General features: G+C 44.1%; 1 protein-coding gene across 2 annotated transcripts in view; it reads right to left on the bottom strand.

Moving 5' to 3' along the window:
* Window positions 1-1,675: 1,675 nt before the first annotated feature.
* The window catches only part of Gad1 (glutamate decarboxylase 1), a 38,212-nt gene continuing 12,364 nt past the window's right edge, over window positions 1,676-27,523 (bottom strand). For both annotated transcript variants that reach the window (XM_005065167.4, XM_013121730.3), the window contains exons 6-17: window positions 23,451-23,541; window positions 16,658-16,770; window positions 15,465-15,580; window positions 15,301-15,380; window positions 15,017-15,071; window positions 13,191-13,307; window positions 11,941-12,005; window positions 9,893-9,971; window positions 8,393-8,542; window positions 5,679-5,786; window positions 3,789-3,878; window positions 1,676-3,037 (exon numbers count right to left, since the gene is read on the bottom strand). In XM_005065167.4, coding sequence (XP_005065224.1) covers window positions 2,864-3,037; window positions 3,789-3,878; window positions 5,679-5,786; window positions 8,393-8,542; window positions 9,893-9,971; window positions 11,941-12,005; window positions 13,191-13,307; window positions 15,017-15,071; window positions 15,301-15,380; window positions 15,465-15,580; window positions 16,658-16,770; window positions 23,451-23,541 — 1,238 coding nt within the window. In that variant the 3' untranslated portion in view covers window positions 1,676-2,863. The remainder of the gene's footprint in view (window positions 3,038-3,788; window positions 3,879-5,678; window positions 5,787-8,392; window positions 8,543-9,892; window positions 9,972-11,940; window positions 12,006-13,190; window positions 13,308-15,016; window positions 15,072-15,300; window positions 15,381-15,464; window positions 15,581-16,657; window positions 16,771-23,450; window positions 23,542-27,523) is intronic.

Raw genomic sequence — 27,523 nt, 5'->3', positions numbered from 1 at the left:
GACTTTGGTCATGCCATCAGTGACACGACAAAATGGGTGTGTCAAAATCACACAGCACAGTATAAAGGATGAATTTACCTTAATTTTAAAATGCCTCCTTAATTCTACCCCTAAACTGTCCTACTAAAAAACAAACAAAAGCATCCTTTGTGGTCCGGGAGACCTAATGCCAGATGTCACTTTAACATCTTGGTAAAATTATGGCTTTGGTAGCTGGAAGATGGCTCACTGGTTAAGAGTGAACAGCTGCTTTTCATACTAGCCGGGTTCCCAGCGCTCACATGGTGGGGGTGGGGGGCTCACAGTTATCTGCAACTCCAGTTCCAGAGGGTTCTATGCCTTTGACTCCCTGGGGCACTCAGATTCATGTGCACGACCCCTCCCCCAACACACACACCCCTACATGTAATTCAAAATGGTTTAAAAAGTCTTTAAAAAAATAATTCTTTTGTCACGTTAGCCCTTTCTTCCTACAGACCTGACCTATACAGTTTCTAGGAAAAAATGAGCAGAAAGGTTTTAAAGAAAGCACACCACCTTTCCCCAGGGAGCTTGCAGCCTCAAACAACGGCAGACTGAGGGAGCAGAGAGGAACTCTATCCTGCACTCAGCTCTAAAGGCACTTTTTTTTTTATTACATTGCTGGGTGTGGTAGCACACACAGTTTTTCTTTTTAATTTATTTATTTTTATTTTATGTGCTTTGGAGTTTTGTCTTCATGTCTATCTGTGTGAGAATGTCAGAACTAGGAGTTACAGACAGTTGTGAGCTGCCATGGAAGTGCTGGGACTCGAACCCAGGTCCTCTGGAAGAGCAGTCAGTGCTCTTAACCACTGAGCCAACTCTCCAGCTCCTTGAAGGCACCCTTAGTTCATGAAACTGGACTGTTCTTGTAGAATATGGCCCTTCTTGTAGAAATGCCAGAAAAGCTATGGGAATGGCCTGAATTCAAGTAAGAACATGGAGGGAGGAAACCCACAGGAAATGTTTGAAAAAGAATGAAGTGTTTTTCTGATCACTCCCCGTGGCCCAGTTTGTTAAATCAATCTCTGTGCTATGTACAAGGGTCACTTCCCTATCTCCCATATGTGCTGTAGACAAAGCCTGTGTTCTAATGAATAAGGTACCGTTTATAGCTTAACAGAGTAGTGCAGTCATTGAACCCTTTTTCCTTATGATCCAGCAACTAAATACATATTTTAAGGAACCACTTATTTCCTTACAAGCACAGATAACAAGAAGCTGTGATTCTGTGACTGACAGGCAAAGATGACAGATGAGCTGCGGTCCAAACCGGAAGGGATATTTGTCTGCCCACTCACCACTGAAACCTTGGGGCCCGTAACTATCCCTGAGGTAAAGGATGGAAATATTCATTTACTGATGAGGCGTGCAACTCCAAGACAAAGCCAGGAGGGTGAGAAACAGGGCTTTCTTTTCCTTCTCTGGGCACAAAGAGCAAATCTAATTTAACTACAGACCCAGTGACTTTCGTGATGAAGGGCATAGGAACCCGAAACACATGGTTAAAGGCTCAGCTTAACCAGGAGGCAGAGCATCCCCTCAAGGTAGCCAGTGGGAAATGAATGGGCCACGAGTGATCCCAAGTAAAGGCTCCTGGAACTCTCTTTTTATATTTGAAACACCGACTGGAAGAAAAAAATGGTTCAAGATCTTCATGGAGAATATTTATTTCTTTATTTATATTTTCTTGCATACTCTAAAACGCACAGTGTGGGTTTCATTTCTTCAAAAACACTTGTGGGACTGGTCAGTGTATCGGAGATCTTCGGAAACATTGCCTTAGGTTTCAGCTAAGCGAGTCACAGAGATTGGTCATGTACTACTACAAAATTACAGGAGATCTAGTTATTATTATTCAACAGTTACTAGAAAAGCATTGAGAACATCCCGACATACAGCCAGACAGGGAAAGAGAAGAGCAGAGGCTACTGAAGCAGGATTTCCATATATATGACTCTATATACAGCATCAGAACAATTTTCCAGACAGTATGCATATGCTTAAATCATTATGTTAAGGGCACTCTAATATAAATGCAAGTCTCACTAATTTTCATCTTTTCTCTTTGGCTCACAAATGCACGAAATACCATAAACAGTATTCAGAACTTACTTCATTAATATATAAATAAGATACATTACAAATGAGAAGAAAATATAAGATGCCTCTCAACATGATATATATTTGAATATAAATAAACAAACATTTCGCTGACATACAATTAAATCATTATATGTGCTTCCCCCTGCCCAAGGACAGACACAGTAATATACATAGTCTACACAATTAATCTCTAAAAACAGCAACAGCACGATTGTGACGGACTCTGCTACTATTTCCCCTAGCAGGGTACTAACAGGGAGGGTGTGACACTTGTCATCTACCGGTACTTTCTGACATCCATCATCCATCCCTTCAGGTGGGAACAGCTCTAACAGGGAGGTAGGCTCCCACCAGCAGCATATCCCTGGGTCCCTAGGACACAGCAGTGGGGGTGCCATCTGTCCTGCAGTTAGCCTCTTAAGAATTTTGGGAGGTGAGGCTAATTCTCTGGGGGACGGGAGGCATGCTGTGGTCTAGGACTAAGCCACGCTCACTATACATACATATACATAGAGAGAGGTATATATAACTGTACATATATACTGTGTTCCTAATGTGCAGTTTTTTAAAGAACATTATTTCCTGCTAACGCTAATAAACAAGCTTACGTGAAGTTGTGACAAATATTCTTCAAGAGATTACCATTTCCTTCAGTGAAACGGCTGGGGTGTATCAGCTACTGAAGTGTGCCAGAGGGGAGAGAGCATGGCCAAAGGCCCATGTTCAGCAAAGGGGGTTACAGGTCCTGGCCCAGCCTCTCTATCTCCTCAATGAGGAAGTCGATGTCAGACTGGGTGGCGGCTGGGTTAGAGATGACCATCCGGAAGAAGTTGGCTTTGTCCCCCTGCGGCTGGTAGCCAACCATGGTTGTCCCCGACTCCATCATCAGGGCTTTGATCTTGGGAGCCACCTTGTGATGGAAAACATAAAGCCAAACTCAGCCCTGATGGTGACAGCCCTTCTTTATATAACAGATCAGCTCAGTTTACTTTTGCTATTTGTCTAAGACAACAAAAGCACCAAGTATTTTTCACAGCGAATATCTAAACCTACCCAACTACGAGTTCATTTGGAAAGCCCTGGGCAACTGGATCTTGAATGTCAGTCTTAATGATAATAAAATGAAAACAAGATCAAAGACAGACAACACTACAAGTTATGGCTGTGTATGGCCTAGAGTCCAAGATACTGCCAACACAGATTGGGTTTATCAAATATCTGTTCAATGGTTGCATGCCTAACATGTTACATAAATATGCCAACAACTCTGAATAGACAAAACTTGATGTAGGACTCAACATTGATGAGTCAGCAGTCAAGTAGGCCTTGACTTAGTAAAATAACAGACACAGTGGAGTGTGGAACGTTCCAAGGAAGATGTTTATCGTTCACCTGCTATGCACCCAGCCTCAATGATGAAGAACACCCTTCCAGGTGGGACTCCATCTTTGAGAGGGCCCTATCATATCTGAACCACAGCAAGGCGTCACTGCAGACCCCAGAAGTATAACTCAAAGAGGCACCACCCCATGACCCAGAAGCCCACCCTGAGGCTTTCTGGTTTTTAATCCTTCCCTTTGAGAACAGCACAGGGGCAGGGGGATGGCCTGACCAGTGAGGCAAACAGCAGGGGGTAGTTGAAACCCTAAGCTCGTCCTTACCCTGTGCAGTTTTTCTCGTCGCTCAGGGCTGTCCGGAACCCCTCGGAGGCTTTGTGGAATGTACCAGAAACAGACATTTGTGTGCTCAGGCTGCAGAAATTTCAAGAGACAATCAAGCAAACAAAAACAAAATGATTAGAACCTGACCAAAATCCAGAAGCATTTTTGGAGAAAGTTGTTTTTTCCTCCATCCAAAAGAAAGAGGTCTGAATGATGTCTCCAAAGCAACGGGGCTGGCGCACAAACATACCCAGCTGACCCAGCCTCACCAGTCAAGACTGCTGACTCCCCAGCCCCCAAACAAATCTCTAGGCCCAAACCTACTGCCTTTGTACCTTGAAATGCTAAAGACAATGGCATTTGAGCCATTCAGAGAGGCGTGTTACTTTGATGTTGGTGCAGGGGGAAGCTGCTTGGCTTACTTTATTATTCTGTGGTGGTGGGGGCAGTTGAAAGAGGTTTGCAGTTTCTCCTTCAGTATCACCAGCACTGTGCCTGCTTCTAGGTAGCTGGTGACATCACAGTTCTCTTCAGTCTTCTATTAGAAAGTGTAAACCCCACACATAAAGGAAAGCCCCGCAGAGGAGGTGCAGGAGCAGTACAGGTTGACTGTGCTGGGCTCTGGTGATCTTTGGCGACTCTCAGGTGTTATCTCGAGAAGTGTAAATAGACATATGCCAGCTTTACGTGGTGCTCAGTTACAGCAGTTATGAACAGGCTTCCTTTTTTATCAGGACTGGCAGTGGTTTCATGTTTCTTTATTCAACTATGAACTGGACCAGGGCAGACACAGTATTTGTTTTGGCTAGCAATGTGTAAGTCAGTGTGTGGTACACAGTTGACACTCGGGAAACACTGGGCTGACAGGTACTTTGCTGTGTGTAATAAGGGGAGTGTGTGAACCTGGACAGAGGCAGTTTATCTGGTTCTCTTCATAATGAATCCATGGACAGCAAAGCCTCGTTTAGAGCCAGGCTTGGATGGTGAGGATATACCTGACCCCCAAGTTCTTGGCCCTGGGAGATACTTATCATGGATAGAGTCCAACTCTGGCCCGAGCAGAGAACAAAGAAGGTTTAGGACCTGCTACACAGTGGCTTCATATGGGGCTGTGTGACTGAGAGTGGGGGAGTTACAAAAGACTTCTGATTATAGAATGATCAAAACTAAATCTAAGCATGTAACGGATCTGGGGCTTGCTGGCAGCGCTGTGTTGCCCCACGCCACCTCGCTACAGACTTGGTTTTGAGCATACAACACTCACACCTGTAGTGCACATGCCGTATTGTGCCACACCGTGTCAAGGAAGGCTGCCTGAAACAGCTTCCCCAGAGACAAGACTATGAACAGCAGTGTTCTCACTGTACATATAAAGTGTTCTGTGCCTTTAGAAAATGGCTCAATCACAGAAAACCAAGGCTTTTAGTATTTTCCTATTGATGTTCTGCCACTTTGTACTATATATACCATATGTTTATGCAAAGCAGAGTTCTCTGCATTGAAGATTATAAAATCAGAAGCTCATTCAACTCTGGAAAAAATGTTAAGGATCACATATTCAGCCAAAATTTAATTCTTTGTGTAAAAATACACAAAAGCACCCATCTCATTAGTATGAAAATTTACTTTAGTCTTTAATAAATAGCAAAACTGTCTACCAGAGAATTGCTTTAAAACAGTTATCCATATGATTCAACCTCAATATGTCTACTTTTTGTGTGTATATGCCCGCAGGTGTATAAAGATATCTTGGGTAAAAGGGGCCATGAGTAGGAGAAGTTTAAGTCCTGTTTTGGGTGAAATGATGAGATGTCAATCATCTAAAGCTCTGGAACTCCCCTCTTGGTTTCTCTGGGAGAGCCATGTGTCTGGTCCATGATGACAACCTACCTCACCATCAAAAACCATCTCAAATTCTTCTCTGGTTTTAATCTTGGCATAGAGGTATTCAGCCAACTCCAGGCATTTGTTGATCTGGTTTTCAAATCCCACAGTACCCTGTTTCAAAGAAGAAAATTGTGTTGATATCAAGATGCATTACCCTGTGCAGGTTATTTGGGAAGGCTATGCTGTCCTTGTTTATGGGTCATATAAAGAAGTGTCTTGGAGGCGGTTAGGAAGAACCATCTAATCAAGTGTGCACAGCTTCTTCAAGCCCTGCATGCAAGAAAATGCTTTCTCCTTCGAAACCTTTGTGTGGTCTGTTGCAAGTTGGTCTCAGCAGGGCTTTAGCTTCCTACAAGTTAACCATAAGCTAGTTTGCTTGTGGATAGTGATACACTCTAAGAGTCCTATCTGGACTGAGGTCAGTCTACAAACTGTAGCAGGTCCAGGGTGGAATGAGTAGAGAAGCTGAAATTAAGAACTAAAAAAAAAAACATGTATTTATTCTGTCTGTCTGTCTGTCTGTCTGTCTGTCTGCCCCCCATCTACTCTGTGTGTGTGCATGAGTGTTTGTCTGCACATCCATGAGTGTCTTTGTGTGTGCCTATATGTGAAGCTCAGAGGACAATCCGTGGGAGTCAGGTTTTCTTTTCACTATGTTACTCTTGGGGCTCAAGCACCTTCTGAGTCATTTCCTGGTTCCATTAAGAAACTTTAAAAACAACTACATACACCTATTGATGGTAATCGCAAGTAATGACTTCAGTTTTGTGCTTTACATTTCATTTTTCTAGAAGTTTCATGTTGGTCCATGATAGGTCAAAGGAAATGGACTGGTTCTTCATCACAGGTACTTTGAAAGACACTATCACTGAAGGCATCTTCCCCAACTGTACATCCTGGCTAAACCTGTCCCCAGTCCTCACAGGCAATCCACCTTTCACAGAACAGTGTTGTCCCTTCCAGCGACAGGCCAGCAGGCAGGTGTGGAAGCCATGGGTCTCAGCCCATGCCCCAAGACTGCACTAGCTCTCACTACTGACAAACTGGCTGAGCATGAGTTTCAAAGCCAGCGTGGCTGACAGACAGAGCGGCATGCAGGCTTCTGAGTGGGTTGGTGTTAGTGAGAACATTTGCATGAGGCTGCCTGTGGATGGCTGATGAGCCCGGCAGAGTCCAGAGGTGGCAAAGCAGGAGGCTGAGGAGTGGCACTCGGGACCCTCCCTCCTGAAGGGTTTCCACCCCAGGGTCTTCCCTCCACAGCCCAGGGGCTGAACCTCCTGGGGACAGTTCAGGAGGCCACTGTTAAACAAAATGCAATTATTGAGGCAGGCCATGTGGTCATCATGGCAACGCAAAATGATAGGGCTCTTTCCCTTATGGTGGTGAAGGCATTTATACGCTCAAAATGCCTGCAATTACTCCGTGGGAGAAATCAAATTCAGACTCCGCATTAAGGCAAGATGACTTAATGAGGAAGAAAACTAATCACCTGCCAGTTTTTCCTATAGAAGAAATAAATATCTACTAGACATTGCTGGGAAGCCTGATTGTTTGGAGGGAAAGTTAGTCCAAATCTGCACTATGGAAATTGTTAAGACTAACAAACACAAGGTAACTAGAAACAACAGAGGTGGTGCAAGGCTGTGAAATCCAGATTGCCTTTCACTTGGCTGCATAAAAGTACTTTAGAAACAGGCATGTGGTAATTGTCCTTTCTCATAATTTTTAGCTTTATCATAGATACAGAAATTTACCCAAGAGGGTGATGACTGCAGTCTCGGTATATTTCAGTCTAGTGACATGAATTCCCAGAATCAAGTGTCAAGTTCTAATCCCACATACACAGAGTTCCACAAACACACACACACAGAAAGTACCATATACACACAGCATCATACACATGTATATATATATATATATATATACACACACACACATATATATACATACAAAACCACACACAAACTACCACATACACCCATCTACACATGTACCACACACAGCAAACACACTATATAGTTCCCAGAGTAGAGTACGGGGTGTTAGCAATTGGATAGCCATTATTTAATAGAACTTTAAACTGCAGTGTATGTATATATGCATACACATGAATATATGTATATATGTATACACACATATGCATATTTATTCCTTGATGAGATGCCTCATAAAGGAATTCTGCATTCTTTTCAGACTAACATGGTAGTTTATATATTTTTCTATATCTGTACTAAATAATTTTAGAATTCTTAAGAATAAATTGTGGAGGACAGGCAAGATGGCTGAGTGGGTAGAGCTGCCAAGCCTTACCCGCTGAGTTTGACCTAGGAACCCGTATGGTGGGAGGAGGGACCCAACCTCTGCGTGTTGCCTTCTAACTTCCCACCTGCACACATGGCACATGCACACTCACACTCATAAACACACACATACGCAAGACAGAAAAATATTTTTTAATTTAAAAAGAGTTGCTATGGCAGTCGTTATCTTGGTCAACTTTTAGTAATAAGAGAATTGTAAGGATAAGAAATTTCCACGTCAATTCAAACTAAGGCAAACGAGCTGAAGAAGAGAGGGTTGACACAGGGAGGAAGTTACCTCAGTTATCTAGACCCAGTCACACGTGCAGTGGATTACCTGTGACACATCGCTGCCCGCCCTTCAGCAGCTGGCCTGTGCTAGCCACGGCTCTGGTTCCTGGCTTTCCCCCCTCATACCTTTGCTTTCCACATCAGCCAGAACTTGAAGATGTCCACATGGCGGCCACACTGAATTGCCTTATCCCCAGTGTCATAGGAGACATCATACTGCTTGTCCGGCTGGAACAGGTAGCCTGCACACATCTGGTTGCATCCTTGGAGTATACCCTGTCAGGGAAGTCAAGACACAAGCAGCTGTGTTCACCAGTCAGAGGCGTGGGGGCAAGGATGGATTTGGGGACCACACCTCCTTTCTTCTCAGGTCTTTCATGAGCCCTTTAAAGCCACTCCTGAAAAAACCCTGCCTGCCTGCCCCCAACCCTGCCTTGCCTTCTGTCACTCTGGTTAAAAAATGTCCTCTTGTGTTGGATGCCTACAAGCGCCTCCCTGTTTCTCTAAGGGACATCTGGAGATGGGAGTGGGTGCTCTGAGGTTTGTCAGACTCAAAGATGAATTATGTTACCCTTCTTTGGGCAGGGCTTGGAGTACCAACTTCAGCAGGTGGAAAGACTCGTGCTGTGAAGAACTTCCTTCCCCCCCAGAGACTCCCCCCCCAACCCTCCCAATTTATGCAAGACGTCCTGTGAAGTTAAGGTAGGTAGAGGAGAGCCTGTGTGGGTTCTGACTCCCACAAGAGACAGGCTGGAGTGGGTGCCTCTCCTGCAGCAGGCTTATGCAGCATCAGAGCACTGGGTGTGGAGGAGGAAGAAAATCTGTCTCCAAAGCATTCACAGAAGCTTTCTTAAAAAAAATTCCACTTATTGGGGCTGGAGAGATGGCTCAGTGATTAAGAGCACTGGCTTCCTTCCAGAGGTCCTGGGTTCAATCCCCAGCACCCATATGGCAGCTTACGACTGTCTGTACCTCAGTCCCGGAGAATGTGACACCCTCACACCAATGCACATAACATTAAATAAATAATTTAAAATTCCACGTATTTATTTTGCATGTGTGCACACATGTGTGCAGAATGACATGCGGTGGAGACTGGAAGACACCTGAGGGAGCTGGTTTCTCCTTCCACTGTGTGGGCCCCAGGGATAGAACTCAGAACTTCATGCTTGTCAGCAGGTGCCTTTACTCACTGAGTCATCTTTCTGGCCTTACAGAAGCGTTCTGGCTAACAGTCCCTGTTGCCCTAAGCCAGGATTTGCGTTTATCACTCCATCTAATTTTTCAGCTCTTGAGACAACAAACATCCACTAAGAATTCCAAGTAGGTTCCAGTGAGCACGGTTAGTTCTCATTGATTGGGTGGCTCAGCAATCCTGCTCAGGTCTGTGCAGACATGGAGAAATACTCAAAAGAGTTTCACTGGAGGGTCTGTCACCCACAGGGACCCAAGCACTGAACAAGCACAAAGGGCAGCTGACAACAAGCGCCTGGAGGAAAATATAGGCTAGGTTTCCGGGAGGGCAGGCAAGGACAGGCCGCAGCCTCATAACGGAGCCCCCAACCATTCCTTTCTCAAGCCCTGGGATGTGCTTGCTGCCCGCACATCTCTGGAGGGGGTACAGACCTTTTCCTTGACCAGAATGGCCGAGCACTGTAGCAACACGCCCATCATCTTGTGAGGGTTCCAGGTAACTGAATTGGCCCTGGAAGACAGAGGATCCTCTGAGAAGACTGCAGCAAGGCAGAGAAGAGTCTGTCATCTTGAGGAAAACCCCGCCCATCTCCACTGAGATCACAGATGCTTTCCTTGCTAAATCGACCCTCAGCAAGGAACACAGGCTTTGGACCGTCTCTTAAGCCGTTGCACTGATGAATTCTATATAACTGCTATTAACGACAGCTGCACTTGTTTACTTATTACGTGTCCTACTGTCCTCAGAGTTCTAGGTGTATATGACTGGAAATGTGACTAAGGGCTCAGGCTTTGCAAGTGTTCTGTGCAATCCTGAATCAGGGTTCCCTGCAGAGCCAACGCTCACAATCCACACACCAGACTGCCTTCTTCTTCTAGTCAACAGCCGTGGACTTCCTCCTGCCTTCACTATTGCCATTTAAAGAAGGGCTGGTGACGAGGACCTACCTGCTGATGGCACACCGAGTGCAAAGATCAGCCACACTGCCAGAGACTGGGACTAGCTAGCAGTGACGATTAAGTGAGAAATGAGCATGGTTTTTGCCCATCTCAGCTGCAAAGCTCACTTAACAAGTGTGGTCTCCTAGCAACGGCATCACTCCGTCAGACACAATTAGATGACTAAGGAGCACACTAGCTAGGACATTACAGAAACAACCGAGGGTAATGCATAATGATTCAGACTTGGGAAATTTGCTCCGGTGAGTTACAGACCCTTTTCTTGATGGCCTTGGCCAAAGCTGGACTCTGCATTTTAATACCTGAGAAGGGTGTTTCCTCTGATATCACACCGCCTTGGAATTATACTGTCTGTGCTCTTCCAGTTCTAAACCCTTTCTGTGGGTTTTTAACTTCTTCCTTTGGTCCTTTGTGTGTGTGTGTGTGTGTGTGTGTGTGTGTGTGTGTGTGTGTGTGTACTGAGTTTCAAGAAGGGGGCAGAGATAAAGAACATTTCCCTTACACATGCAAAAAGGAAGCCTCATGTAAGAGAGAAAGACATGGGAGGAATCCCCGTCAAGCCACATTTAGAAGGCATGAACTTAGCCAATTTGCTGTCACATATCGTTATTAATAATTTTACTTGGATCTCATGAAATGTCTTTAAAAAATGATTTTCTGAATGTCCTGAAGCTGGGAAGTAAATGCTTCTCTGCTGCTGCAAGTGGAAGGAGACAGGACGCGATGTGGCTTTGGCTCCCCTAGGAAGACATTCGTGCTTTAATGTAAAAAGAGAGTGAGTCTCGTGTCACCTGTTCCTGGATCCAAGGATGGACAAGGATGGACAATGAGAGCCTCTGAGGAGTCTGAAGTACAGTAGGGCTGGCTCATCAACATTTAGTGTATTTTCCTCTGAATGATAGCCTCCTGTATTTCATCTTTCACAAGCCAGTCTCACGTTGACAACGGCGTTTCAAAAGAGACAAGGAAACAGGCACAGAAGCAGCTGTGACGCCAGAGCTGTTGCTAGGACCGTGTTCTGATGAGCTTGCCTGGACCAGTTTTCTTACTGGCCGGCTCTCCAGCTCTCCTGCTTTGCCCATGCCCACTGTCCTCAAGATTGTCAAGAGTCACATCACCCGGCCTTTGAATTGACCACATCCACTGCTGGGGACATTCTTTTCTACACCCTTGCTTCCTGTCGTTTGCCATAGCAACTGAGATACGTGAGGGGAGCTGGGTGTGTCAGTCATCCGTTACCTCACTGAGGAGGAGTTGAAGGAATCAGAGGCCTGCCTGTCCCCTCCCTAGGCACCTGCAGTTGTGAGCTGAGGACTCATTTGTCTAGGAAATAAACCAGGCAGGAAACACTCAAAGACACCAGGCAGGCTAAAGTTTGCCTGGCCAGATTGAGTTCCACCACTGAAAAAAATCAGGGCAGGGGGAATGAAGGCTGACATCAGGGTTGGGAGCGGAAGGGCTGGACCAAGGTGGATAGTGTCTCTGCTGCAGATGAGGGGAGGCTACCAAGTTCACTGTACCTTTCTATGCCGCTGAGTTTGTGGCGGTGCTTCCGGGACATGAGCAGCCCACCACCCCAGGCAGCCTGCAAAGACAGAAAGGAGACAGAGGAACTGTGATGCTGAAGCATCTAAAACCAAGCTGCCCACGGCTTTAATCCCAGCACTAAGGAAGCAGAAACAGGCAGCTCTCTGAGTTTGAGGCCATCCTTGTCTACACAGCAAATCCCAGGCCAGTCAAGGTTACACAAAGGATAACCTACGGAATAAGTCCACACTGATAGTTCTAGTTGCACAGATGGCGGGCTCTCCATCACTTGCCATTTCTTTTTATAAACTTCCTCCAGAGAATGTCTGGGTGATCTAGAAAAAGTGGGTGGAGCTTGTGGTGGCTGCAGATGAAGGCCCAAAGGCTTAAAGTGCTGTGGGCAGCCAGGGATTCTCTGAGCCCAATACACTGCCATGGAGGTATTGAAGCTGTTTAAAAGGCAGGTGCAGCTACCTGCTTCTTCCGAAACAATCCCGAAAAATTCAGAAAGCACCAACACCTGCTGGGTTTGGAGGGGCCACAAAGCTCCAGCCATAGCAAGACACCATTGTGGGTACCACAGTACTTATTTTACTCTATTGCCTGGCATAGCCAGGACACAGCACAGCCTTTCCTAGCCATTCACTGAACAGTGGGACAGAGTCTTCTATTGTCTATTTCCAAGACATTATGTCTAGTAAGAGAAAGATAGGGAGAAAGAAGAAAACAAAAGACTCCCATCACATGTGTAAGAGTGCGCATTTGCTGTTGTTGGGAAACTCTGGGACTAACCCTCATGGTTGTTTATGTCTTCTGTGTACTTCCTTATCTGCCTGCATGCAGATAGGTAATCTTCTTAGAAGCGTTACAGATGGGGACGTGGGCAGGTGACTACGTGTTCAGATTCATGGCCACTTTCTCTATGTTATGTCTCACTATTTTCTCTCTCTGAAGCCAGCTATATTTTATCATTCATCCATTCACCCAAATTAAAAAAAACCAGGGGAGGCACTGCTTATCATAGTAGACTCTTCAGGAGACACACCAGACCACTACTGGCCAATAAGGACCTGCGAGGGTGACCAGGTTCTGTGACAGGCACTGTTTACAAATGGCTGGCTGAGGAGTGGGGGCAAGTAGGAGCTACAGTGTGTAGGAAGAGCCAGAGAGGGTGTTCAGAGCAGCTGGAGGCAAAGCAGAAAGCAGGGCTGTTTCTGTCCCTTGACAGAACAAGGACACTTACATCGACATGGAGCCAAAGGTTGTATTTCTCACATATGTCTGCAATCTCCTGTATTGGATCAAAAGCGCCATAAACAGTCGTGCCTGCAGTTGCATTGACATAGAGGGGAACATATCCCTACAAGGCGAAAGAGATAGATGATTAGTGTTTTCCTTAAAAAAATTTTATCTGTGTGTGTGTATGCGCGCGTGCGTGCGTGCGTGCGTGCGTGTGTGTGTGTGTGCCAGTGCCCTCAGAGCATAGAAAAGGATTTCAGATACTCTAGAGTTACAGGTAGCTGTAAGCCTGGTGTGGATGCTGGAAACAAAACTCTGCTTCAGTGGAAGAGTGGTATGGTATGCCTTCTTAACCACTGAGCCATCTCCTAGTCCCCTTATACGTTCTTTTTAACCTTCCTCATCTGCTCATTTCTATGGGAAGTGGAAGGCCACAATATTCATTTCTAGCAGTGAGCCAAGTTGGTGTGGCTCAGAGACCACAGACAGAAGTATTCATTCATTCAACAGGGCTCTTTTAGTTTGAGTTGACTTTTGCCAGGCCTTTTGGTGCTGGGAACAGAACAGGAAGCAAGTAGAAAAAGAATTCTAACATGATGGACTTAAAATTAAATAAGCAAAATATACAAAATACATCATAGTAATAAATTATGTGACAAAAGGCAAAGGAAAAATTAGTAAGTCTTTGGAGTGATGGGCAGGCTTTGCATCCAAATACTTCACTTCTGAACACCATCTGGATACTATTCTCTGTGGGAGCTGTGTTGGTCTAAGTGGTTTGACAATTAAACTCAAAGATTGGTTTTTAAAGGGGTGGATACAAGGACTGGGAAATAGGTCAGTTGGTACAGCGCTTGCCTTGGAAGCATGAGGAGCTGAGTTCAAGCCTCAGAATTCCCATGGAAAAAGTCAAGCATGGTGGTGCCTGTTTGCAATCTCAGAACTGGTTAAGTGGAGATAGGTGGGTCTGGAAGTTTGCTGGTCAATCAACCTCTCCTTGTAGATTTCAGGCCAGGGAGAGGCCTTGCCTCAGATAAATGTGTGCCTAGGAAAATCACTTGAAGATGTATGTCCTCTGGCTTCCAGACACACATGCACACACACCTGCTCATATATGAACATGCACCCTGAATTATAGTAGTTCTACAGCTGTGAATGCTGACATACTGACTTATGGTGAGATGTCAACATGGAAAAGGGGAAAGCAAGGGACTAAAGGAGAGAGCTAGGACAGGGTGAGGACATCTATGAGTGTCAGAGAGTTTGAGAGCTCAGCTCTAGGTCAGTAAAACTCCATCCATCTCCTCTGTTGATGCCCCAGCAAACAGCCACAATCAGAAAAGAAGGTAACCAGACAACTGTGTGGTGGTACAGTCTGGAAGACGCATGGCAGGGCCCTGGGGTTCATCTGTTCTATGAAATTGCTTTGTTTGGTAGAGGTTTTTGGAGGGGGGCCTGGATTTGCCAAGTACTATTAGTCATCTGCTGGGGCATGGAAGAGCTTTGCTAAACAGAGTCCCAAGATAAACTTGTAATTATTAAAAAGAGATTATATCAACAGGCAAAATTTGGCTGAATTTTTCTGAATCCCGGGTAGTTGATTTATTGAAGAACATCAAACTAATTACTTGACATATGGTGATCTAATGACTGAATTCTTCATTTTACACACACACACACACACACACACACACACACACACACACACACACACACGTCTTGTAGACTCAGCCTTGAGGCTAATGGCTGGAATTAAGTTGGAAATACATGAATATCTGAGACAGGAATCTTAGAATTATTGAAGTTTCAGATGTACCAAATCACACATACCTTTTGCTTGGCCTCAATAATTTTTGCCTCTAAATCAGCTGGAATTATCTTCCCCCTGTAATTGTTATAAAAAGAAAGAAATTAAAATAAAGAATCAACAAGATTATACAAGAAAAAAAATCCATTATAATCAGCAGCAAAAAGTAATTTAATTGGATATTTTCAACAGACCATTAGCAGCTTGGCACACTGTACTGAGTCAGTCCTTAAGCACAATAAAACAAATTTAACAGATGAACACATTTAATACATCACGAATCTAATGCTCACTTCCCACGGCCTACCTTTCATTGCACTTTATCAAAATCACATTGTCTGTGCCAAAGCCAAGTGCAGCCCCCGCTTTCTTTATGGAATAGTGACTCTGCAACAAATGGAGGCTTGAGGTTAAAAGTGAGATAATCCCTTAAGAAACAGCACATTCCACCAGCCAGAGTCTCCAACTCACGTGTTCTGAGGTGAAGAGGACGAGTTTGGGCACAGCCGCCATGCCCTTTGTCTTAACTTCCGGAAAGTACTTGTAGCGAGCAGCCATGATGCTGTACATGTTGGATATTGCTCCCCCTGTCAACAAGCAGACATAGCAGGAGGTTGCTGGGGCTCTGTTGTGTTTTTGACACTAAGGTTGAGCTGGTGTTTCAAGATATGAAAAAGGGAAAGGACAGTATCTGAAAGTCTTGCTGGCTTCTTACTCTTAAGGACTTCTCTCTGGCCCTCTGCCGTGAGACTTGAAGTGGTTATACTTATCTCCAGAGCTATGTAGGCAATTTAGCTGGAGATGATTAATATATTTCAGTGCCTACCCAAAGCCAATGTAGAATACCAGAGGCAGTAGTAGCACTGCAAAGACACGGTAAGTTACAGCCTCCCAGCTTCCATCTTCTGTGTAATCTGTTTACTGAACAAAGCTGAATCTGCTCCCTGAGTTCAGAAAGACAGGGCAAGAGAGTAATGGAGCTTGCAGAAAGAAATAGTGCATCTCTTGGTTACCAGCTTGGGTATTCTCTTCAAAGAGTAGCCCGACTGAGTTTGTGAGTCTAAGCGTTATTGAAACAGACAAAAAATTTACTCATGTCTTGCTAAATAAAGATACAAGAAGAAATGAGATAACTACCCAAGACTAGACAACACAGACTAGTCACTTTGGCATTCTCTTGGTTCCCTAAGAATGAAATAGGCAAATCAGTGGTCTGTTTGAATTGCCTGGACAATTGTATTCTTTTTTCTTCTCCCCCACTCCTAAGTGTAGCTGTACTGCCTCTAACACCATTTATAACTGCTTCTTACCCTCCAAGAATAGCTGTCTTTATTCTAAAGATTTTTATAATAACTACTTTGAGTTAGAGACTAAAGTAGATACAATATTTGGGCTTAAGTTAGTTAATAAACTTAACTAACGGATCCCTAGTTTTGCCATTGTCAGAACAGCACCATTTAGCATGACTCAGACACAGCCTTGGTTAGTTGGTTCACAGGCAGAGGCACAGTGTTACGATTATTGATTGTAATATATGTATATATGTGAATGTCACAATGAAGCCCATTAATTTCTGTAATTGACCTGTGTTAGTAATTTTAATAAAGAAGAAAGGATCCACATGGACAGTATTGAGGGCAATCAATTACAGAAAAGAAACCTACCAGGAGAAAATATCCCATCACCATCTTTACTTGACCATCCAATGATCTCTCTCATCTTCTTAAGTGTTATCTGTTCCATGAGAACAAACACGGGTGCAATTTCGTATGTAAACCTGGAGTGGTAATGAAAGAAAGAAGGAAAACTGATAAATAAACCTACTTATTTGATGAACACAGTTCAGCAGTTGTAGTTGGGTTCTAACAATGGATGCTCAAAACCACTGAAATGATCTGTTTCCTGACGTGTCGGCAATCCTAAAGTACCAAAAACCAGTCTGGGTTACCAAGAGAGGTGGTGGAAAATCTGCTGTGAGATATTTCACCAGCAAAAGAGTCGCACCTGTCTCAGGCGTGGTTTGCCCAGAGGAGAGGATTCACCATTACTATTTGTAGGGCAGTGCAAATGTTAATTTGAAAAACTGAATTTTAGCTTCTACTTACAATTGGTTGAACCATTTTTTTTTATTAAAGGACTGCCAGTTTCATGCTCATAGGCAGGGCTAATGTCTATCTTTCAGAAACAATGTAAACATCTGAAAGCTGGCTGTGAAGATAATTGGGAATATTGACCCGTGTTTTAAAGATCTCAATGTAATTATCTACATGTTCTTTCTTCTTATAATCCCTAAGGACAACTATGTATCTATAACTCTCTGGAGTCAATATCTGTCAAAAATAATTAGAAGTGATGATTTTCTAATGACAAATTATAAATAACAAGAAGACGGTCAACTTGCATACATATTTGACTGTATCAGATCTCTTGGTAGGTTACATTTGTCTCCCAACAAACAGATGTAAATGAAGCAAGCCATGTTCTTTTAAAAGAAGTTCAAAGGTAGGACAGTCATTGCAGCAAGATCAGGGTACTAAACAGGGTCCAAGACAAGTCAAGGAAGACCATCCACAGAAAATTGAGCCTGAAGACAGAATGTATTTACTAAACTCTGAGGCTCTTTTTCTTGCTTTGGCTTGAACTTCTTAAGCTTTGGTGTCTGTAGGCTGAGGCAAGATCATCCTAGCTGAAAAGAGATGCCTAGACCAACCCAGCCAAATAATACAGGAGGCATTGTCATCATTTAGGGGCTTGGGGTTGAAAGCTAATGCCAAAGCCTAATGGGAATCTTGCTTAATGATTTAGAAAAGCTGTTTGCAAGAATGAGATAACTATTGCTATAAGTAAAACACAGGTGAAGCCACTAAGTTTTAATCAGGAGGGAAAAATGCAGTCACATTAATCATGTGGCAGTACAAGAGGACAAAAAGACCCAACAGGATCCTCAGGGGATATGTCTGGTGGGAGGAGAAGGATTTTGTTTCAAAAGGAGTTTGTCCATTTTTCTTGATGAAAAATTGGGAGGAAGACCCTTGGAAAACATGTGTTCAGTTACCATCACCTCTGGAGGTCACACTCATGCTTTGGTTCTGTTCTGAGCCCCATCACCGTAGCAACCAACACTCCCTCATGTCTGATGGCCTGATAAAGGAAGAAGAAGAGAAGGGTTCCTGGTTTAGCCTGGGATGCTGAGTGTAAGAGGTAAACTCATGGGTTGCATCTCCACATTGTTGAACGAATGTATTATCTATGGTTCCAGTGACTTTTGGAAGTGTTGGGATGGCCAAAATGTTTGCACGGTGAAGAGGTACTGGTGGTGGTCTGTGTGCTCAGATTTCACAGTATTAAATACCAACAAGAAATCTCCCTAGATCAAGGAAAGAAACAGTGGAGTCACACACTGCAATGTCAAAATCATCTCAAGGACTGGATGAAAGTTGAGTTAGAGCCAAGTCAGCATTAGATGGTCAAGTAGAAACCATATTGGGGAGGAAGAATGTGTGGAACTGAAAACCAAGGAGTTGGCTTGATGTGTGTTCCAGGATCGAATCAACTTAGCCCTCACATTTGTGCAAATCAGTCTTCCTTGCTGGATCAAGAACATGGCCATTGCTTTCAGGACAGGCAAGAAGAGTCTAGAGCTCCATCAGGAGACCAACTTGTCTCATGCATTTCTGAGTCCTTATCTATGTTGTGCACATGGTTCCTAAGCTTTTGTTCAATTCTGTTAACCAGAAACAGAGTTCTGAGCTTCCCCTATGTTTGGAGGAGACAGTGATGTTACAAAACTTCATTCCCAAGCCTGAGATGGACACTTACTAAGGTGAATCCAGCATTTGATCCTTGCCTTAAGATATCTTGTTACTGTGCCTTGGCCTGGGGGACCAGTTATCTCATAGCTAGTACTATACTGACTCCCAAACTTTGTGCTTATATCTTTCCTTTCCTAGAAGCTGAGAGAAACATTTTAAAGGACAAGTATGGTGTAAGCCTAGGACAACTACACATTTGCAAAGTTTTCTCTGGTCATGGATGTTGATTCATAATCTGAGAAATGGAGCAATGAGATGGTTTGCTCCAGATACTTCTGAGTTTGCCTTCCATTTTGGGTTATATTTGGAATTATAATGAGAGGGGTCTTCCTGTATCCATATTCTTATTAAAGGCTTTAAAGTTTACCCTAGATCTTGACTAATTGGATCAGAGACTCCTTTAGGAATCCTAGGGAAGGCTATAGTCCCTCTCTCCAGGTAAAAGGTATAGATATACACATTATTTTGTGCGTAATTGTAAGAAATTCTTCCCCTTACAACCTGGAGCCTAGATTAGAAGCCCCTTCCCTAAATGACAGGTGAAAGACGAAGTCAAGAGATCAAAGGTCAGTGCAGATCCAGAAGAAGCTGGTGGGATGCTGAGGTCACAGGACATGGTTATATGTTAGGATCCAAGATAGGTATAGTAGCTCCACAAAAGACCCGGGGCTACAGCATAAGGACGTGGATTGGAAGTAAGAATTTAAAACAGTAAGATTTGAGGACGCTAAGGGAGGATTGTGAGTAGGTCAGCCACTTGACTGCCCACCTCAGCTTGCTAGTGAGATGTACTCAGAATTAAAGGAAACTGATTGTCAAGATGCTGTTGCTGCAGTCTGCCAGTCACTAACCACACCAACTGTCTTTTCCCTCATAATCCAGTAAAGAGACTGTCTTTACTAGCTTCTTTACGCGTAATCATGGGGCTAGCTATGGCCAAACAACTGCTATGGAAGTATTTTGTGTGGCGTCTGAGATTGATTGATTGATTGATTGATTTTGGGGTAACACTACGCCCCTGCTTTGCCTGCCTCCGCTATGCCTGCTACTCAAGCTTCCTTCCCTTCCTGTCTTCCCCAGCCCCTCAGTCCATCATGCCCTCCTGCTTCCCTAAGTCTTGAAACAGAAAGTAATGGCTAGAACTTCAGCAATCTGCATGCAACGTGGAGTAGCTCTGTAGCTGAGAGCTTTATGGTATAGCGTGAACCAGAAAGGCACAGAGGAACCTGGAGTTCTGGTGACTTCCAGGCTGAGGACCTTAATGAAAGACTTCCACACAGGCTGTTGTCCATCCTCTTAGACCTCCTCTCTTTGCAGATGTGGCAGGTGCCATAAGTAAGATATGTAAGGGGACCTTCGGGAGATGTTCTTTTGTCCAGAGATGGCAAGAGTTAGAAACAAGAGCTGGGAAGCTGTGTGTGCCTACCTACCCTGGGGGTGTGGGTGTCTTGCATACCGTAGGCACTTAGGACTGAGCCATTGTTAAATCTTCGGAACCACTCTGTAGGGAAGACATCATTGCCCCTGCTTTCGTGATGAAAGACAGAAACTCAGAGGAATGCTTTGATTTGTGTGAGATCTCAGTAGTTGGTTTCAGGGTCAGAAATCCCCGTCCTTTAATGCCGTAGCTGTTTCTTCGTGACAAATGGGGACTGCTTGTTGCAGGCTCTGTTCTAACAGCTTGTCCCTCAGTGTATGATGACTGATGGCTCCACTGGAAATTTCTCCAGTGTAACTTCCATGAAAATAAAGCAGCAGATGTGTGAGACGCTCAAGCTCGTGGCAAAGAAGAGAGGCAGAGCTTGCTGTCGCAATTACATGTGTCACCAGGTGCTGTGGCTTACACAACCTGCACAGTTGTTCTTGGCGGACTTGGTGGAAGAGGGGTACGTGCCAAGAACAGCTACGCATTCGCAAAGCTTTTGTTGTACCCTCATAGGTCCTTGCCTGGGAGAACAGGTCCCAGAGCTGCATGCACAGACTGATATAAAAACATGGTCATGAACATTCTTTCTTTGCTAACCAGTCAGATGCCCTACACTTCCATCTGAATGAGGATATTGGATCATTCTTTGAAAGGACTTGCCAGAGATAGTAATTACGCTCTGTCACCAGTGCTACCCAAACTCAGTGGATGTGGGGAGGAAGGGGAGGTGTGAGCATATCAGTAATTAAATCACAATTGGCTAGAATAAAGCTCTCCTGCCAGTCTCTCCCAGGCTTATTTGAAGCAGCATTCCTAGCTGTGGAAGGAACTGTCACAAGGGAGCAAATGTACCTGCGCGCCTGTGATGCTGTCACATGTCATGATCTTCCAGGGAACCTGGCCTAGGAGACTGTCTAGAGAATAGTTATCACTTCCTCACACAATGCCTGTCCCTAGAGCTGACAGGAGATCTTTCACTATTCTAAATAACTGTCTCTATCGATCTGTTGGAATCGAATCATATTTTACAAATACCTCCTGTTCAGCAGAGAGGCAATTACTATGTGTCATTTAGCTGGCTTGGCCTTGACCTCAGGTGGCTGGGACATATTTTAGTGTTTCATGGCTGAGCTGAGCTGAGGGAAGAGTCAAGGATTTTGATTTTATGAATATAGACCAAAAGGGGGGAAAAGAATCCATGAGAGTTTTATGGTTCAAGAAAAGCTTTTAAGATTTACTTATAAGTGGTTCAAAGGGGTGAACTCTTTTTATTTACCTTGATATTGGCTACATATTAGAAGCTGCAGTCCGAGGCCTGTAGAACACATTTAAAGATTGGTGAATACAGTGCCTATGTCACTATGGATATTTGGACCACACTGAACATGTACTCTTTTTTGAGGGTGGGTGGGTCAGAGAAGATGAAACCTATGGCCTTAGTATGCGGTCTACCTCTGAGCCACACCCCCAGCCCAGATGCATATATTCCCTTTACTTTGCTTTTCTCACTATTTCCTAAATTGCTGGGTTCAAACAAACAGACAACATTTTCTAATTTAAGTTGTTCCTTCCCATTAGATGCTACAATTAAGCATTAGTGTATTTTCTTCGTGTTATAATTAGTATGTCATGATGTTTGCACTTGATGATAAATATTTTATTCTACAAACCATAATAGGACAAAGACGGCAAAAGGGGACTCTGTGTTTGAGGGGCTGGTGGAGACGACTGCATCTCTGACCTGAGTTCACGCCATGAAGACGGCATGACTCGTGCGTGAGCAGCGAGAGTAAAGTCACTTTCATTTTTTTTTTTTTTTGGTTTTTATGAGACAGGGTTTCTCTGTATTGTTTTGGAGGCTGTCGGTCCAGACCGGCCTACGAACTCACAGAGATCCTCCTGCCTCTGCCTCCCGAGTGCTGGGATTAAAGGCGTGTGCCACCATCACCTGGCATCACTTTCATTTTCTAATCAATTGAACTTTTAAGCCTTTTAGCATAAAAGGCTCCACCTGCCCCCTTTACTTTTAAATTCTGGTCTGGATTTCTTAGTATTTAGTATCAAAATACTAAGTGTTTTAGCATCTTGAGCCACAGTATTAGGCAGCCTTGGGATACACAAGAGCGATTCATAGTTTAAAGATCACCTTGAACTTTAATAACCAGATCTCTGCCTATGTCAGGAGGCACTTCTTACAATCCCATTCGTTCACCTAAGTTCGCTTTTTTCAGAAACTAGTTTGAGTTGAGGGCTGAGGTGGAGAACCATGGCAGAAGGAATGCTAAGCATGCCCTGGCCTGGGCTTGACCCCAGGGCCACAGGGTAGCTGACAAAAAACGGCTAAATAGCTTCTCAATGTGCAGTAGTGACAGGCACCCCTGAGGTTCTTATGCAGTCATTGCTAAATTATTGTAATAAGTTTGCTTCATTAATTTCCTCTGGATACTTTATTTGAATGTTATGCCACTGTCTGGGTGCATTGGTAGTGGCAAAACACTATCATTAGTGTGGAGGGAAGAGATAATTATCTTGAAGCTATGGTTACCCCCCATATCTTGTAATACAGTCTTACCTCCAAAGATGACACACATGTGTAAAGGAAATTTGAGGGGTGATTGCTGAGACTAACCTGGTTGTACTTGAACCTTTAAAATCTTGGAATAAGTTTCATATAAATTTAAAAGATTGTATAACTGAGTGAAAATGGTGTCTACACAAGCAAGCCGAGGTTTCCAAAGTGTTAAACTCAGCAAAAACTACCAGCTACTTTGAAATGAACACATGCTATATCTACTGTAGATGGATGTTGTTGTAGACGTTTTAGTTAACCAATAGGTTGATCAAGGTGATTTGTGGCTAATAACAGCTTGATTATGGAGGAAATACAGCCTAAGTGGTAAAGTAGCAAAATCACAGTCCAAAGCAGGTGCATTCAGAGAAACAGGATGTTGTGAAAGTGCATTCAGAGAAACAGGATGTTGTGAAAGTGCATTCAGAGAAACAGGATGTTGTGAAAGTGCACACAGAGATTTCAAAGCTAGCTATCATTTTCCGCAAGCGTGCTCTCATTACATCATTCAAGAACAATTTTTCACCTTGTGAAAAATCTAAAAGGTGTTGTGAGAAAAAATAACTATAAGCAAACAGAACCATCAGAGTTGAACATTTTAAGCCATATGCATCACGTGTACTTGTAGGAAAAGAATACACAAGACTTACATATTGGTATTGGCAGTTGATGTCAGCCACTCGCCAGCCAAACCAATGATATCCAAACCAGTAGAGAGCTGGTTGAAAAATCGAGGATGACCTGGAATGGCAACAGGCAAGCATTAAGGCAAAGCCAGATTTTGCAATCTATCTTCAGAGCAAAAGGGCTGGACCACACGGATGTGATCTCCATCCTGTGATCACCAAGGATAATGGAGCAGGGGGGGGGGGTTAGCACCAATGAAACCCTCAGATGTCTATGTTTCTAAGGTACCATGCTTTTAAATTGAAAATTGGGCCTGGGATGATGGCTCAGTGGTTAAGAACATTGGCTGCTCTTCCAGAGGACCCAGGTTTGATCCCTAGCACCCTCATGGTGGTTTATAACCATCTGTAACTCCAATCCCAGGTGATCTGCTGCCCTCTTCTGGCCTCTGTGAACACTGCACACACACGGTATACAGGCATGCATATACAGTGTACCATATGCAGCAAAACACCCACACAAGCAAATAAGACAAAAGACATATGCCCCAAAATTGAGACTCGTAAAAAGAGCTATGCTTTCCACTATCGTATTTGCTGGCTTTCAGCTGAGCTCTTCTGCCACACACATTTCTTCAGTTACATGGGAACGCCCTGCAAGGTGATGTGCATCTGTGATCTTGGGGGCCAGGGGTGAGGGGCTTGTGAGTTCAAGGCCAGCTTGGATTACAAACTAAGGCTCATTCCTAACTCCCTACTGAACGGCATGCTAGTTCTTATTCTTTTCATACCTATTGCAACTTTCACTTCACTATCACAAGGACTTAAAAGCCAGGTTGAGATTGGCCAATGGAGAGGAGGCTGTGGGCCTCAGACTTCTGTGGCTCAAACCAAGCCTGAGGGAAGTTTCAAGTCAGACCTGGTGTGGAGACCACCTACTACCCTCTGGTCTCTCGGACAGATGTGATGGCAAGCATCAGTGTTCTTTGCCCATCTAGAGTTATGTGTCCGTTAAAGTAATGGAGCTAAACGGATTAAGAGCTGAGCTGACCCAGCATCTCCTCTGTGAGTAGGCAGATCAATCCTCACTCAGTTCCTGAGCACAGAAACCCTTGCGCTCTGCGACTCCAAAGTCCCATGCACCCACATTGCGCCTCAACTGGCTCTGCCCTCAGTGAACTTATGACTATTGCCAAGGTGTTGCTAACTTGATGTTTACCAAAAGCTCAAATCCACATCAGCAGGCTTGGCTCAGCTGTCATGAAGGAGTCACCACAATACATTATCTAGGGAATATGTGACAGACGACAGTGTTGGGGAGATCTGCTGACTGCTACGTTTCCAGTGGAAACTGCCTTTGTCCGTGAGTAACTGTCAGAGAGCTAGAGGTGGAATGTTCCTGGTCTAAGTCTCCTCCCTGAGAATCTGCTTTCCCCTCAATGTCCTGGGAAAGGAGGGGTCCTTTTCTTCAGGAGCATGGCTGCTGATACCTGCAGTCAGGTGAAAGGCCCTACACCCAGGCACATGTAGGCAATACTAATTAGACTTAACAGATTATAAAAAATAAAAAGACGCTGGGTGGTGGTGGCACACACATTTAATCCCAGCACTCAGAGAGGCAGAGGCAGGTGATCTTTGTGAGTTTGAGGCCAGCCTGTTCTACAGAGCGAGTTCCAGGACAGTCAAGACTACACAGAGAAACCCTGTCTTGAAAAAAAAACCAAAAAATTAAAATAAAATAAATAAAAAGACAACATGAAGGTAGGAGGGGGACTTTTGGGGGCGTCAGGGAGAGTGGTAGGGGTTGTAATCAAGACACGTTGTATACATGTATGAAATTGTCAAATGATAAAAATATTCTAAGCTGGGGGTGGTGGCGCACACCTTTAATCCCAGCACTTGGGAGGCAGAGGGAGGCAGATCTCTGTGAGTTCGAGACCAGTCTGGTCTATGAGAGCTAGTTCCAGGACAGCCTCCAAAGTCACAGAGAAAGCCTGTCTCAAAAAACAAAACAACAACAACAACAAAAAAAACCTAAAGAAATACTTCTGTTGAAATCTATTAAAGTATATATGGTAGCCACTTGAAAACTGTAAAAAACAATTCTTTCATCCCAAGTTAATACTGGATTATAAATAAACTGAATCACACTTTGATAGGGTACCAAAGCCACACCGCATGGCAGAAGAACACAAGACCGAGTCTGGCACAAAGTGAAACAGTCTGTCCCCCAACACCCTTTATCAGATGGCCACAGCCTCCGCCTGCAGAGCCTCTAACAGCCTCTGCCGAGCAGACCCTATTAGATTCAGTTCCTTCTTCCCTCGTTCCCTCCCTTCTCATCTTTCCCTCCGTATTTTACTTTGTAGCTAGGTCTTGTTATGTAGCCCAGACTATCCTCAAACTATTCTTAACTTCACCTTCTAAGTACTGGCTTTTTGGGCACACATTGCCAGGTCTAACCCTTGATTTTGGTTTTAATTATGACAAAACACTGGATAATGCATGGTCTAATTTCAAGTAAGGGGAGAAAGTCATTTTAAGGTAGGATTTTTCCAACAACTAAACTGCAAAGAAGAAAGAGATGCAGGAAGAAATCTATTGAATGGGATGTGCATAAACCAACTGCAGTGTGCAGGGACTTAACTGGATCCGGATTCAAGAGAATGGAAACAACATGCAACAAAAGCTCTTATATATTCATGAGGCAATTGAATGTTTCATAGTATTAAGGAACTTGGTTTTTTTTTCCAGCTGGAACACTGACATGATTTTTAAACGAAATTCTTGAAGGTGCAGATAGGTGTTGCAATAATATTTTCTTGGGGACTTGTTTCCATACAATGCAGAGACGGGGTCAGGGTGAAGTGACATGGGCAGGAGTTGGTGATAGTTAAAGCTGGGTGTTGGGTGCATGGGTTCATTATTCAATTCTACTTTGGTATGAATTCAAACTTTCCGTAATGAGAAGTTAAAAAAAGAACAAGCCAGCAATCCCCTAAGTGGCTGCTCTGATTGAAGGCTGCCTCATCCCTGCAGCAGTCCAAGGAAAAGCATGTGCTGGGTCCTTTGTTAATTTGCAGAGCAATGTCAAATGCCCCCATATCCTTTCTTAGACTGTACCTGGCACAGCTGGACTCATTATTAGAACCCAATTCATTATTTTGGCACTCATATCCTTCAAAATGTTTCTGATATGTGTCAGGGGTTTAGTCTGTCATTTGAATGTATACTCGAAACTATAGGTCAGCAACCAGGAGCTGGCTTTTGATACAGCAGCAATGGTGTCCTTTAGCCAGTGCCAACAGTGTGAAGGGCAGCAGAAAGTTCCATGTTGTGTGGAAGATTATGTACTCTGCAAATGCAAATGTCTGCCTCTGGAAGCTGCTGTGCCCATCAGAAGTGCCACAGACTAAACATCTCGGTGGACTCATACGATGAGCTGATGATATGCAATGAGCTAATGGTGATATGCTTTCTCCGACCGCAGGCGTGAGATGACACAATTCTGTGTTCTCTTTGAGAGACATTTGGGGCTTTAATGGATGGATGGATGGATGGATGGATGGATGGATAGATAGATAGATAGATAGATAGATGTAGATGATATATAGATAGATAGATGGTAGACAGACAACAGACAGACAGACAGATGTTTCCCTAACACAAAGAAAGTGTGTAGAACAAACTGATGAGACACGAGCATTGGTCGAAGCGAGTCAAGCGGAAACAGGGAACTCTGGCTCTCTTGTAAACCAGCAAAGCAGCACTTCTCCCCCAGGGAACAGGTTAGCATCAGGCCTTAGGGGTGGCGGTAGAGCTGAATTGATGAGTGCTTTTCTTCAACAAAGGAGACAGACTTTGTGCATGTGACTGAGTCTTACAAACTGAGACTACATTTAGGCTGGTGGTGCTGACTAACCTCAAAAGCTACTTGGAACCCCTGATTTAAACAGCGTCTTTGGTCGGCCTCATTAGTTCGTTAGAACAGTGTGTGGCCCACATCCAATCACCTCACTTTATTGATTCCAGCCTCCAGGCTCTTGGTCTTCAGTCTATCTTCTAGGGTTTAGATGAGGGGAGATAGAGGCAGAGAG

The sequence above is a fragment of the Mesocricetus auratus genome, unplaced genomic scaffold (assembly GCF_017639785.1).
Source record: "Mesocricetus auratus isolate SY011 unplaced genomic scaffold, BCM_Maur_2.0 Super-Scaffold_100004, whole genome shotgun sequence".
Taxonomy (NCBI): domain Eukaryota; kingdom Metazoa; phylum Chordata; class Mammalia; order Rodentia; family Cricetidae; genus Mesocricetus; species Mesocricetus auratus.
This window is presented reverse-complemented; position numbering and strand designations above follow the sequence as displayed.